At 42.3% G+C, this 14,364-nt stretch overlaps 1 protein-coding gene across 4 annotated transcripts in view; it reads left to right on the top strand.

Annotated features, from left to right (window-relative positions):
- LOC143832720 (cytochrome P450 2C11-like) overlaps positions 1-14,364 on the top strand; it is a 50,478-nt gene that overhangs the window by 16,982 nt on the left and 19,132 nt on the right. The window contains exons 1-2 of one of the 4 annotated variants that reach the window (XM_077327544.1): positions 7,359-7,373; positions 11,362-11,466. Coding sequence is in view for 2 of the 4 variants with exons in the window: in XM_077327541.1 (XP_077183656.1) it covers positions 11,287-11,466 (180 nt within the window). In the remaining 2 variants the exon portion in view is untranslated. The other 3 variants (XM_077327543.1, XM_077327542.1, XM_077327541.1) reach the window with 3 other exon arrangements.

Raw genomic sequence — 14,364 nt, forward strand, 5'->3', positions numbered from 1 at the left:
TCAACCCATCCTTCAGGTGGTTGCAGAAAATGAAATTGTGTTTTTTTCCATAGTAGAGTGTTTCTGATTGTCCTTCTGTCAGGGCCAAAGAAATCTCTTACTTGATTCTTGCTTACAGTCGCCTTTGAGTAGGCTCTGAATATTTTATCAATCTGGATCTCTTCCTCTGGTCGTGCAGGAATATCTCCTGATAGCTTCCTGGTTGCTGTCGCTTTTGAATAGACTCTTTTTATTTTGCTGATCCAAATCATTTCCTGCTCTGAATAGACTTCCAGGTTTTCGGTGCTTTCCTTCCTTGAATCTGTTTTCCCAGGTTCTTCAAAGGTACTTTGGGTTTTTACAGCTCTGGCTATCTCTCCCTCCAGTTGATTAACTTCCAGACATTGAAGTTTCGTTTGATTTATTGTTAGCTGAGCTACGTCATCAGCTGGTCTCTCCGGACCATGGGCTCCGTCCAAAAGCTCCCCCTTAGTCCCACGGATTTCCTTTTCCAGCTTATTGACTGCTTTCAGTATCTTTGAGTTTCCTTCGCATAACAAATGGAAAAGCTGTGCCTTAGTTAATTCTTCCATAGTTCTAGGCAGTCACAAACTATAAACAGAAAGTCTCGTGAGGTCTCGTGGGAGCACGAGCGATCCCAAATTATCAGTTTGTCGATCTCCGTATCAAGTCAAATTCCCCCACTGAACTTTCACCAACAAATCTTCAAATCTCTCTCTTTGTTTGGTTAGTGGGTATAATTAGCTGGGAGTCTCTCACTCGACGAAAGAGGGAATTCACTTGTGAATTGGTTGAGGGGGGGGGGGGAAGAAAGAGCTTGTGGGAGAAGAAAAAGAAAAGCCAGAAAGCTTTCAATCCTTACTGTTGTAATCTTCAGCTTCTTTCAACGCTCCTGTCAATCTGGTAAAAGATGGTCTGGGAAGAATGTGAGGTCAGCTGGTCGTTTCAAGCTTGTAAAGTTGTTTGCGACAAAGGCGCCATCGTGACCTTGAGCACACGCCGCTATTAATCCGGGGAGTTCGGTCCCCCTACCTCCCCACGGATCTGTAGGACCCTCAGGATGCCGTTCCCGGTTCCTGGGGCGACCGGCGAGCAGATTTGCGTATCTGCTCAGGTCAGCCAGGTGCAGAAGCTCCTGACCCTCGGCATGGCTTAAGAGCTGAACAGAAGTCCAGCTTTTTATGGCGCCATTTTCAGTCGACTCTTGGTTTTGGAATTCCTAATGACTGCCATCTTGTTAATTGTATTAAGGGGTGATTTTAGGGGCTTAACTGTGTTTTTATGATTTTATTGTAAACCACCGCGAGTCAACTGAGAGTGGCAGTATAGAAATCTAAAAATAAATAATAAATATAAAGATCTGGAGATTTCTTAGGCCCATTATGCACAGCCGCCGAAACAGCGATTTCGGGTCACATGGAAAACGCGGAGGGGGAAGACGCGAAGCAAACCGGTTATGCACGGGACGGGGCGCAACGGTGGCAAAACCTGGAGAGGTGGGTGTCAAGGCATTGATGCGGAGCCAAGGGGAAGCAGGCACGGAGGGGGTGGGAGCATGTTTCCCCTTCCCCTTAGTTTACTCCCAGTTCGCCTCTCCCCTTCTTTGCTGCCCTGGTTCCTCTGCCCCTTTATATTGTTTCCCCTACTTTAAGCTTTGTATTGTATATTTGTGCTTTGTTCATTCACACTGTTTTATAAAGTTTTTGTATTTTCTTAGAGACCTCGCCTCCGTTCTCGTTTGTGGTTGGGGTGTGTGTTTGGGAATGGGTGGGAGGTGGGTGGCCAGCTTCTCTGCCATCCTTAGCCGCTGCGATCCCCTCGCCCCCCTCCACTGTGAGCTCTCCATCCGCCTTTCCGTCCGTGTTCCCTTGGGTTCCCCCAGGCTTGCGCCGCCGTTTGTTCCGGCAGCCGCTTGAGCGGTCACGCCGCCTCCGACCCTCCGGCCTCCCCGATTATGCACGCGGTCAATTCGGCGCCGCTTCCGGTTGTGCCCTGGTCGCCCGGGAAGCTGCGCTTTCTTCCGCGTTCTGCTAACACGACTTTTTTGGCGGCGTGCACTGAATCTGCGGCCGGTTGCAGCCGACTCCATGCGTTATCGGTGATTTTAGTCGCCGCCATTCCACCCTGAACGCACGCTAAAACCCCCGTGCATAATGGGTCTTAGGGAGGTGTGTGGGAAGCAACCAAAGCTTATCATCAGTTCACTTTTGTCACAACACTGAAAAATAACCTGAGAAAAACTCAGTATTCTTGCAAAATTCCACCACTGTAAACATTTCAGATGAGGAAATAGACCTAAACGTTCAGCACAAAGAAGATGTAGCATATGAGTCCTAGAGAGCATTCCTAAATAGACCCACTCAGAATGCAATGTGTCTTACTCCCAGCAAAGCTCTTTTAGGCTTTCACTGTCAAAGAACAAGAAACTATCTCTACAGGCATGTGTTCAGGACAAGCAGAAATGGAAACTGAGATGGCTAGAGCAAATTTGGCAGAAAATCCACGATGAAGCCTCATTAATGTCTACAAAGCTTATGAATACATATAAAATGGCAGTGAAGGCCACGAAGAGTGAGGAAATATTGACCCTTAATCTTTTCCAATATGGCTTCTTGCCTGGCCATTGGGTGGAGACATCTCTGATTGCTCTCACAGATGATGTCCAGAGAATGCTGGATTAATGCTGCTGATTTTATTAGACCCTACATGGGAACATCATTTCTGGGCTCATGTGACCCACACAAAGTAGTAGGTGTGTGGGTTGCTGGGCTGCTGCAAGTAGGGAGAACTCTTTAAAGAAAACATAATGAACATGGGAATGGGACATGGGTCACACACAGTGTACTTAGATCATCATAACTGGGAAAACATATTGTTCTTATTCCACAGTTTGCAAAATGTTGTGACTAAGAAAATATTGATAACAGGAACAAAACCAATCACGTTTCTTATCCTTAAAGGTAAAGGTAAAGATATCCCCTGTGCAAGCACCAGGTCATGTCTGACCCTTGTGGTGACGCCCTCTAGCATTTTCATGGCAGACTCAATACGGGGTGGTTTGCCAGTGCCTTCCCTAGTCATTACCGTTTACCCCCCAGCAAGCTGGATACTCATTTTACCGACCTTGGAAGGATGGAAGCCTAAGTCAACCTTGAGCCGGCTGCTGGGATTGAACTCCCAACCTCATGGGCAGAGCTTTCATACTGCATGTCTGCTGACTTACCACTCTGCGCCACAAGAGGCTCATGTTTCTTATCCTTAGCTAACCCAATATGATTGTTATGCATTGGGGTGGCCTGTGTTTGTGAGCCAGCTTCTTATCCTTTAAAATTATTAACTTTGCCCCAGCAGAGTTTCATCTGTTAGAAATATCAGTTGGAGGAAAGCAGTTAAATTTTCCTTTTTGCTATTTTCCCCTTCTTTTGTTTTCTCTTTCCTTGAATAGAATACCCAAACTAGGTATATGCATTTAAACTCAATAACTGATCAGCAGACTGGTCAAATGGTTAAGTTTAAATGGGCAGCAGCCATTTCAGCAGTATAGCTGCTGAATATGCCCAAGTAAAAGCCAAAATAATAATTTATTTGGGTCCGCTATACTGGTAGCTGAGATAGATTGGAGAATCTGTGGTTTAGAAATACTGAAAAGATACTGCTCAGGTATTTTTTCAGTATTCTTTTTGGCTTGGATAAACCGAATGGACATGTCTAACCCAAACTGTAAAGTAAATATGTCGCATGGCAGGGAACTGGAGTGTAATGAGAGGTTCCATTCCTGCATCCAATTAGAGAATCTAAACAATTTCAAGCTAGTTAGCAACATATTCCTCCAGGATTTATCAATTAAAGGATGATTATTAATCTTTAAATCTGATAATACAAATAAGAAGCAAATTCAGTTCTATTACTATAACCAGCTGTGAACTATAACCAGGAAACCATTTTGAAAACCTGTATTCAGGTTTTCAGAAAAAGAAATTGAAAAATAAAGATTATTACAGTATATCTTTTATTGAGAAAATAAATTATTCTCTTTTTTACTCTAGGAAATACAAAGATGTACAAATTAACCCTACAATTACTGTTTTAAAAGTGCTAAAATTACAAGGTTCCCAGCATTGCTTAATTATATTATAGCCTGTAATAATTTAAATAGCAAATCAGTTTTTAGGTTTTTGTCTCACCACTTTTAGAGATTATCAAAAAACCCAAATTATGTCCCCAGCAATCTCTCCTGGGTGTAAGCTGCACGGAGCTTTTATTCCAATCCCAGGTCAATTCAGTCCCTGCCATCTACACAGAATGTGATTTCCATTTTGATCTTGTCTGATCTAAAATTTCCCTCTGAAACAATCATGATTGATCTGGAGTGACCCTAGCTTTTCCCCGCAATATTTAGGAGTAGAAATAACCCTCAATATTTTCAGAATTGTATTGAGAAAGCATGTTTGCCGTGGTAGAGAAGCCCTGATTAGTCAGGGCTGGCTCCTATGGTAGAGAAGTACACAGGCAGTAAGCTTTTCTTTTTTTTTATAGAGAGTTTTTATTTTATTTTCCAGAGTTGAAGACAGTGAGATACATGCAATCTACATTGTTAATACAGAAAAGGAGAGTTATGCTCTTCATTTGATACACTTGGTTCCCCATTTTAATCCCCTTTGTAAATAGTTCGGGTAAGGGCCCCATTGTTCTTGAAAGGCCTCTTCTATTCTTCCGTTAACTATTAGTGTCAGTTTGGCCATCTTGGCAACATCAGCTAGTTTATTCAGCCAGTCTTCTGTCGAGGGTAGTTCTTGCGTTTTCCATTTCTTGGCCAATTCTAGTCTTGCTGCTGTCGTCGCATAGAAGAAGAAGCTCTGTATGTGGGTTGGGAAGCACTGCGGAAAAACATTTTGGTTCCCCGTTTCAATCTTAAAAACCCTCTTCTCTTCATTTAAGATTATAAGACTGGCTACAATATTATGGACTTTTACCCAAAGCTTATAGACTTTTTATAGACTTTTTCACGTTTGCACCACATTTAAAAAAAGAAGTCTACTTTGTTACCATCATTTCAGCATTTGTTTGCATAGTTTCTGACAATTTTAACAATCATAAACAGTTTATACTTAACGTGGTCCTAGAGCCCTCCACATTTCCACTAGGGAAAGGGAAAAAGGAAAAAAAACAAGCCTGCTTAGTTGTATGGAAAGAGAAACAAATATATGTTTATGGGTTGCTAAGGTTATTAAGTTATATAAGTGTACATTGTTAATACCAGAAATAATAAAGTGGAGTCTTCATTAATTAGTAGAGTAAATTCTTCGTTAGTTACATTTACACCTCCTCAGTTAGGAACCTCCTTTTAGTTATGCTTTAAGTTTAGGCTGAAAGTCACTACAGAGATATGTTAGATAATTCAAATTCAGCTATCATAGGAAATCTAAAACCCCACACTATAATGTAAACCCATTCCATTAGGTGTCTCCTTTTAGTTATGCTTTAATTTTGGGCTGGTAGACACTACGAAATTAGATTTAATAATACAAATTCAGCTTACTTAGAAGATCTTAGACCCCAGATTAACTACTTAACTAGTTATATTGCCTATATAGCTACGGAAAGGAGGGAAAAGAGGAAAAGAATTTCAACCACTGTGTTACATTTCCATTCCCCAAGCTTCTTAAGGGGGTCTCATATTGAGGCTTGTTACGTCTTGTGGCTCCCATTGACTAATGTTCTGTCCTGTTGGTCTTTGGCTGGGAAAGTACAGTTGTAGTCTTTCCCTCGGAGTATACATCGATAAATCTTGAAACAGTTGTACCTCCTGGACCCCAATATCAGTACAGATGTTTTTCCAAGAAGCTCCTTTCAATCGATTGCTTTCACCGCAGATCCATATGTCTTTTAATTGATTCTTGTGTACTGTTGCTTTGGAGTGGCTGTATATCTTCTCAGGTAGGGTGTCCTTATCTGAGCTGCAAGACTCTGACATCCCCTTTTCCATCTCCATAATTTCAGATTCCTCTTCTGCTGGTAATTTTCCACCTTGTTTAGAGCTATCATCAGCCACTACTATTGGTTCATCATTCCTATTAGAAACTACTTCCTTAATGCCTTTAGACTCCATGAGCATATTTTTAAGCGAGCCATTTATAGATTCTTTCAGGTCTTGTGTTTGTTTCTCTAGAAGATATGCAAATTTTTTAAGCGAAAACATGTTCCAGGCTTGGAATTTTGTTAGACTTAATCAATTATGCATATGTTGTTTCCAAAATATATTTGCAATTTTGCAAATAACCAGTAGAGGTCCTACAGAGTCCTAACGAAAGCAACAGTCTGTTTTGATAAAGCAATGTCTCTGGAGCTTAGTTCTCGCGAGATTCACGGCTCTAATCTCTCTTATCTCCGAAGACAAAAACAGATGCAATAAGAGCTGTTACTTATTAGTTTGAGTTAATTTAAGTCCTTCTTCTGCTTAGAAAAGAAAATTAGCCTGCCTCATAATGAGGTGGCATCAAGCAGAGCCAGAAGCGGGGGAAACAGTAGAGACGGAAAGCAGAAGAGCACTTGCATCTCTGCGTTGATTAATGACTCAATATCTTGGAATTTGGCAGTCTCCACCCCCTCAGTTGTATAAATCGTCTTCCTGTCACTCTAGCTTGTTTGGATTAGCGAAAGCAACTCTCCACGCCGAGAGTTCATTCCAGGGAAAAGGGTGCCGGGGGAAACCCCACTCACTGTTTGTAGGCTCGATCTGATGTCTGCCAGATGTTTTCACTCCGGAGTTGTGGTGAGTCGAAGGTCTTGCTGGGAGGTATCCAATTAGCTTTGTAGATTAAAATAAGCTTTGTAGATTGCAGAGTTGAAAAAGGAGGAAAGGATATTAAAATGGCGGACGGCGCTTGCTGGACCCTGTGCACACTGAGCTTACGTTCCAGTGGGAGATTAATTTCCCTGCGGAACAGAGAGGCCCCAGAGATTCACAAGGAATTTCTGAGAAGATTGTAGGTGGGTTAGCGTACCCAAAACCCGATTCTGTCAATCACAGCAGCAATTGACCCTCAGTGGAACAGGAGCTCGAAGTATTCGAGCTATCCAAGTGCCATGGCTCCGCCTTCTTCGGCAGTAAGCTTTTCTTAAAGGGGAAGTGGTAATTTTCTCTCCCCAGAAACTCTTTTTTTTTCTCCCTCCTTTGTTGTCTTCAATCCTCTCCCCCCTCCTTCAAGAAAAGCAAAGAAAGAGGCTCCGTCTGGGCTTGGCCCCCCCTTCCCCTTCTGACCCTCCCTAACCTCGTGCAGAACACTTTTCTGTTTCAATGGGGGGGGGGGTGGAGGAAGACCAAGTTGAAATCGATCTGGATTCAGGAGGATCCACAGTGGAAAAAAAACAAAGTAAGTGCAGAATCAGCCCTAATCTGCTTCCATCCAGAGACTTCCATCCAGAGAAACCTGATTTGCTTAACATAGTAGTGCATATTTATGGAACATAAATCTCTCATAACCATGTGGTTATTATCTAGGTAAATTATTGGTTCTTAACTAAATATGAGATAATCAACACGTGCAAATAAGGCAGTCAGCATAAATAGAAATTATTTAGCAACATGAACACCATTCTCAATTCTAACCTCTATTGAAAGGCAGTTAAGCTAACCTTTTTGTAATTGCTTCAGTTAACTGTCCAAGATTAAAGTAACTTTGAGCAAATACAGTTCACTGACAACTGAAGAGTGCTTGAACTCTCAGTTGCAAAATCAGCAGGGGAAAATTAATGATGTAATAGCTACTGCTGCAGAATGGTCAGGTCAGATGCTGATCCATGACAATGTACGAACGAACGAACGAATGAATGATGGTCAGGTAAATATTTACTGGACTTTTTCTCTTTTTTAAAGAAGTATTTATTCAGAAAATAAAAAGACACTACAAAGTATGGAATACAGAAAGAATACACTATATAGTTCATTTACAGAACTATGAATATTAAGTTGACATTTCACAATACATGTCCCCCCTTTTGCCTCCTTGATAATAACGCAAAATACCTATTGTATTTCCTCCCCAAGCTTACATATTTCCATCATTTCCATATACCTCATATAAATCAATTATTTCTTTTCATCTTATTTTATCAATATAATATAATATTGGAATCAATTTTCTATTAAAATCTAATTTTGATCTGTTCTGCATCAATTTTTGCCAATGACCCATATTCCATCAATTTATTTAGCCATTCTGTAAAATCTGGTAAGGATTCTTTTTTCCATCTTGATGCATATAACAACCCAGCAGCTGTTACTTTATATTTAACAAGTTCACTGTACATTTCAATACTCTTTGGTACTATGTTTAATAACATATATTTTGGGTCCTTTGCAAATCGAATTCATTCCTGTTGAAAGTACCTTGTAGTGTGTGTGTTTCTCTGTCCGTATCCCCCATTAATTCATGGGTCTTGAAATACTTTAGTTCGTGAGATTGCCACTTTATTATCTTGTTGATCACATTATTGACTTCTGTACTGAGGTTCCAGCTTCAACAACAAGCTGCTACTTGACACATTTTCATGGAAAATACATTTTTTGTGGGAAACAAATATGTTAGTCTACTAAATCATAAAGCAACAGAAATCTTGGGGTTCCTTAAAAGCAAACTGACAATGTTAATTAAAAAAACATATGCTGCATTTGATTTGACAAGAAAATTAATTTTAGCCTACTGTACTAATTCTGAACCAACAGAAAAGCAATCTGTACTCTCTTAATATACTTTTAAGAATACTACTACCTTATCTATGGTATGCTACAAGTGCAATATGAAATGCTGGCTAATATAGTTTAAGAAAAGTGTGTTAAAAAAGCTAGTTGAAAGTTTGCACTATGAGGCAAAGAAGTCAGACCTTTGGAGACTTAAAAACACAAGAGCAGTGATGGCTCATCTCTCGATCAAATGTTCCTCTATATTTTTACTTGCCTTCCCCTGCCATGGAAACATTATGGCTCATTCACATTTCACATGTTTTCTTCCCATCTATAATGAGTTGTTAATAAATATGCAGATGAGATCCAGTTGTATATTTTGACATCTAAGCATCCAGATATACCAATCTTGGCTCTGAACTGGTGCCGAAGCTGAATCCCAACAAGGTGTAGACAATGCTGGTCAAGAAGGCTGATGCTGTAGAGGGATTGGGTTCACTAGTCCTAGAGGAAGTGGAGAGGGCTTTTGCAGACCAGGAGCATTCTCAGCCGAAAAAGTCCAGATTATGGCCCCAGAATCACTGAGCCCCAGCTGCTCCCTGCTGTCATGTTCTGAGGCCATCCCAGGCCCAAGTGAGGAGTGGCCCTCAAGTGTGGTATACTTGTGCTTGGTAACAAACCATGGAGGGAGCAAGCTTGTGCATCAGCTGTGGCACCTTTAAAATCAAAGTGGGTTCTGCTGCTTCAAATCAACACAACCACTCACCTGAATCGAGTTTGGCCATTATTATTATTCATTTTATTTCATGATTATTACTGATATATATTAGAGAAGGGGACCTAAACTGGATAGCCCCACCCTAGCTTGTTCTCATCAGAAGCTAAGCAGAACCACCTGCAGAGGGGGAGAGGGGGTGGAGTTGGTTTGTTATTGATGTAAAATGGCCTGGAAGGGCAGTAAACAAATGTAAATATAAATAAATAAATAAAATACATAAACTTCTCTTGTCTTAAAAGCTCTACAGGACCGTTTATGCACTGAAGGTTTCATGCCTGGCTGCAGGCTGGAGTTTTAATTGTGGCAGGTTGCCCCACCTCTTCCTGCACCCACATGGGGGAGCATTTGGCCTGGTGCACCTCATCCGCCCCCAATGTGTACTCCTGCATGAGAGCTGAGGCAGTGAAGTTCCCAGTGCATAAATGGTCCAGGTCACCATAAGTCAGTTGTGACGAAAGCAAAAAAATCCCCCAAACAGATGAAGTCATGTTAAAAAATTATCTGCCCTGGGCCCCAAATAGTCTAGGTATGCCACTGTTGATAGGACAATGATCCTGACTTACATATTTCTCCTGAATCACTCTCTCCCCTTGCAGCTTCTTCTACCTCCAATTGCCAAAGAAAGAAAAGGAGATCCATAAGTGGCTCAATAAATAATCAGATCAGAAGGGTTTCAGCTGCTCTTGAATATCAGAAATAATTTTGTTTATCTTCATAATATTTTGAGGGTTTATTAATGAGAAATGTTGGGGCTGACACTTCATTTATAAATTGCTGACTACACATTTCTCTTAATTAGAGTCATGTCCTAAGCAACATGTTTCTTTGATTATGTAAGGCTCACAATTTTGGTGAGAGAAAAGCACAATAACAGAACATTCAAATGCCACTATATGAATTTTAAAGGATGTGAGTTCAGAAGAGGAAGCATCCAAAAACAAGCAAGTCCTTCTATAAATAGTAATAACTCATCTACTGTGAAATTATATATATATAGTAGTGTATTCACTGTTTGTATGAGCCTCTTGTGGCGCAGAGTGGTAAGGCAGCGATATGCTGTCTGGAGCTGTCTGCCCATGAGGTTGGGAGTTCAATCCCAGCAGCCGGCTCAAGGTTGACTCAGCCTTCCATCCTTCCGAGGTCGGTAAAATGAGTACCCAGCTTGCTGGGGGGTAAACGGTAATGACTGGGGAAGGCACTGGCAAACCACCCCGTATTGAGTCTGCCATGAAAACGCTAGAGGGCGTCACCCCAGGGGTCAGACATGACTCGGTGCTTGCACAGGGGATACCTTTACCTTTACCTTTATTCACTGTTTGAATGTTAAAGGTTAGCTGAGTGGTTTCCTTTCTGTGAGCAGGAAGAATTTTAAGTGGAAAAGCAAGCTATATAATTGCATCCTTGCCAATTGCCAGTTACAATTGCATCCTTGCCAATTGCTACAGAGTGTACATGTTAATAAAGTTACTGTGTTACTGACCTGTGGCATTGCCTCCTTCTTGGTATACAGCATATTTCATGGTTCCAAATCATGGTTCCAAATCACTCTGATAACCATTGCTCATAATGAACCACCTTTCTGATAGTTCAGTAGCAGAAAGGTCAATAGTTTGTTTGCAGCCTGGATCAGAGTGCAAGCACTGGTTTTATCACCCTTGATTACAGAGGACAAAGATCAGTTTCCTCCCAAGGGAGGTGTGAGGCAAGTTGAAGAGAGGCTGGAGTTGGGGTCCTGTTGCATCTCCAGCGGGCAGTTCTTATTTCCTAACTAGTCTTTCTGCGGTAGCAACTCAGGCCTCAGCCTAAAACAAAAGCACAGACGAAGATGGAGCTGGTGACAGGGGCCGGACTTCTTCTCCTTCTCTGTGTGCTGTTGCCTTTATGTTTCATTTCCTTCCAGGTGTACAAGAAGCAGAGCCAGCTGCCTCCAGGACCCACCCCTTGGCTCTTCCTGGGCAATGCTTTACAGAAAGATGTTCTTCCTCTGCACAGCAGCTATAAGAAGGTAAGGCTCTCTCTCATGGTCTCCTTTGACAGCCTCCATGTGGTGCAGAGGAAAGAACATTTACCTTTGGATGAAAGGATGGCTCATGGAAGGCAGTCAGATTAGTTTCTCTCTCCTTTATTCATTGTGTCTGCCCATTAGCAAACATGGATTCTGAATATGTATGTCCTTTTACTACTTTATCCCAGGTCCTTATTATTTGCTTTTTATCTGTTTTGTGAGAAACTGCATCATTCATCAATCTACTTGTGGCTCTAGTAGGGTGTAAGATCGAAGGCAAGTGCAATCACAAAAATTATATGTATCATATATATTTTATTTACATATATATTTCTTGAAATTTTCTATTGGAAGGTGTGATTTGTACCAGCTCTTTCCCGATTATTTTCTCGCTAATAAGAATTATCTTAGTCCCTTGTTCCAGTGTTCTCCATGAAGACCAATTATCCATTTCTTCCATTTTGATTAATAGAGAAATTGGACAACAGGAGGGGCAGGAAGGGATCTTCAACAAAATTACATAATTCTGCTGATGCTTAGGGGAAGGCAATGTCTGCCCAAACCTGCCTACCCACCCATAACTATAGGAGTTTTTCCCAACCAGTGGACCAGGACCCAAAAATGGGTAGCGATGCCTATGGAAGAAAGTAATGGGTCAGGCCTTGCTAAAGGTTACCCTTCCAGGGCTCCTCAAAGCCTGAACACTTATTTCAGAGGCTGTTCCACAGTCAAAAGGCTGACAAAGGCTTTGTGAGAGTGAGTTTCATAGAAGAAAGAAAGAATTATCAGAGGCTCCCAAGGCAAAGGTTGTCGATGTCAGAATGCCTCTTGCTTGGGGTTCATACTGGGGCAGCTACACCCTTTGAGTGATGTTGCTGGCTTCTCAAAAACACCTGCTAAGCCACTATAGAAATGGGACTGCTGAATTAGATGGGTGCCAAGGTTACAGTCCAGGGCACTTTCAGCCAGCCTTGGCTGGGTCACCGTACCAAATAAATTTGGACTTCTGAGTTGCTATACAGAAATGGTTAGGAACTAACTTCAAAAAAGGAAGGAAGGAAACCCTGCAAAGGCTTAAGTTACCAAAGCTTGTGTTAAGAATGACCCTGGTATGCACAAGTCAAAGGGCCACACCCCTACAGCTGGAGCACTGAAACTCCAAGGCATTTAATATGGGAGCATGTCAGCATAGGGTGCTCAGTTTATACAGGCATCTTCTGCTTATATACATTCTTTTGCATCTGCATTCCCTCAACCTCCGTCCTCATTGCCTGGGAGACGGAGGTTTACAGTCTACGCGCCTGCCTCGGGGGGGGGGGGGGGTGTTGATGAAATAAAAAGACAAAGATTTTAAGAGAATAATACCAAGGTACTTTTTACTACCTGTCTGGCTACAGTTAGGTATGGGGAAGGGGGGAGGGAGGGGGCACAAAAGATTTCTTCTGAGCAAGAAGACAAGCATGGTAAAGCTTGTTTCACAACCCTCAAAAAGAGAGCAGAGCCTCTGAGTAAGGCTGTAGTTTTGTTATTTTCTGTTGTAAATTAACGAAGACAGTTACCTTCTCTGGGTACAGCAAAAGTTTGTGCAGTTTTGAATCAAGCAAATGTTTTCCTTTTTGATGTCTTATGCTGTGTCCAATTTAGCTATTCATTTATCATTATTACAAGCCAAGTGGACTTTATATGTTCTCATCACTTGCATTCAAGTGGAACAGGAAACTGCCACTAGAAATCAAGAGAACAGGGGAGGTCTGGCCTTTAAGGTCATCTCCCAGTTGGCCTCAGTCCTAGGTGGGCTGGTGGCAGCCTGGAGGGATCATCAGTCCAAGCAGGCAGAAACCCTCCTTTGCAGAGTAGAAGGAGAGACCAGCCAAGCCAAGAGGCCAGCCAAGGGGAAGCGGCCCTGGCCTGAAAGGGCAGACTCCTTTTCAGATTGCTCCACTGTTTCTCTGGCCCAGGTTACTTAGGCAGAAATCCAGTGTTTTTAAACTGGTCCCAAAGCTCCTGCTTCCCTAGTGAAAGGGCTGCGTTTAGGATTGTAGCCAATTACTTGGAATTCCCATTGAAAGAGCCTCTTGTGGCCCAGAGTGGTAAGCGGCAGAAATACTGTCTGAAGCTGTCTGTCCATGAAGTTGGGAGTTCAATCCCAGCAGTCAGCTCTAGGTTGACTCAGCCTTCCATCCTTCCGAGGTCGGTACGTTTGCTGCTGGGGGGTAAACGGTAATGACTGGGGAAGGCACTGGCAAGGCCACCCCGTATTGAGTCTGCCATGAAAACGCTAGAGGGCATCACCCCAAGAGTCAGACAGGACCCGGTGCTTGCACAGGGGATACCTTTACCTTTTTAATTCCCATTGAAGAGAATGGCCATTACTTCCTGGTTTGTTGTTCTTTGTCATCAAATCACAGCTGACTTATGGCAACTGGTAGGGTTTTCAAGGCAAGAGATATTCAGAGGTGGTTTGCCATTTCCTGGTTCTACATCAGGACTCTGGTGTTCCTTGGAGGTCTCCCATTAGCTAGCGTCAACCCTGCATAGCTTCCAAGGCCTGGCAAGATCAGGCTAGCCTGGGCTAGGCCTGCCAGGAATCTGTGAATGAAAATGCTAAGAGAAGAATTCTTTCTTCTTGATGGCAGTGCTGCATTCAGAAGTGAGAGTAAGACAATACATTTCTCCTACCCTTTCATTTCATAAAGTCTGCAGCCCTGATAGTGTGTGTTTATGCACAGGGGTTGGTTAGAATGGGTTTAAAAGGCAAAGGTTAAGCCCCTCACAAACTGAAGAGCCTAAGGAATCAGCAAGCCTGGCTGTTTTTCTGCTGACTCAGGGGAGGGGATTCCCAAGATAAGGTGCAGGAAGGAGTCTACATAGGATTTTGAACCTGCATGCCTCCTCTGC

This window comes from Paroedura picta, chromosome 3 (assembly GCF_049243985.1).
Source record: "Paroedura picta isolate Pp20150507F chromosome 3, Ppicta_v3.0, whole genome shotgun sequence".
In the NCBI taxonomy this organism is placed as follows: domain Eukaryota; kingdom Metazoa; phylum Chordata; class Lepidosauria; order Squamata; family Gekkonidae; genus Paroedura; species Paroedura picta.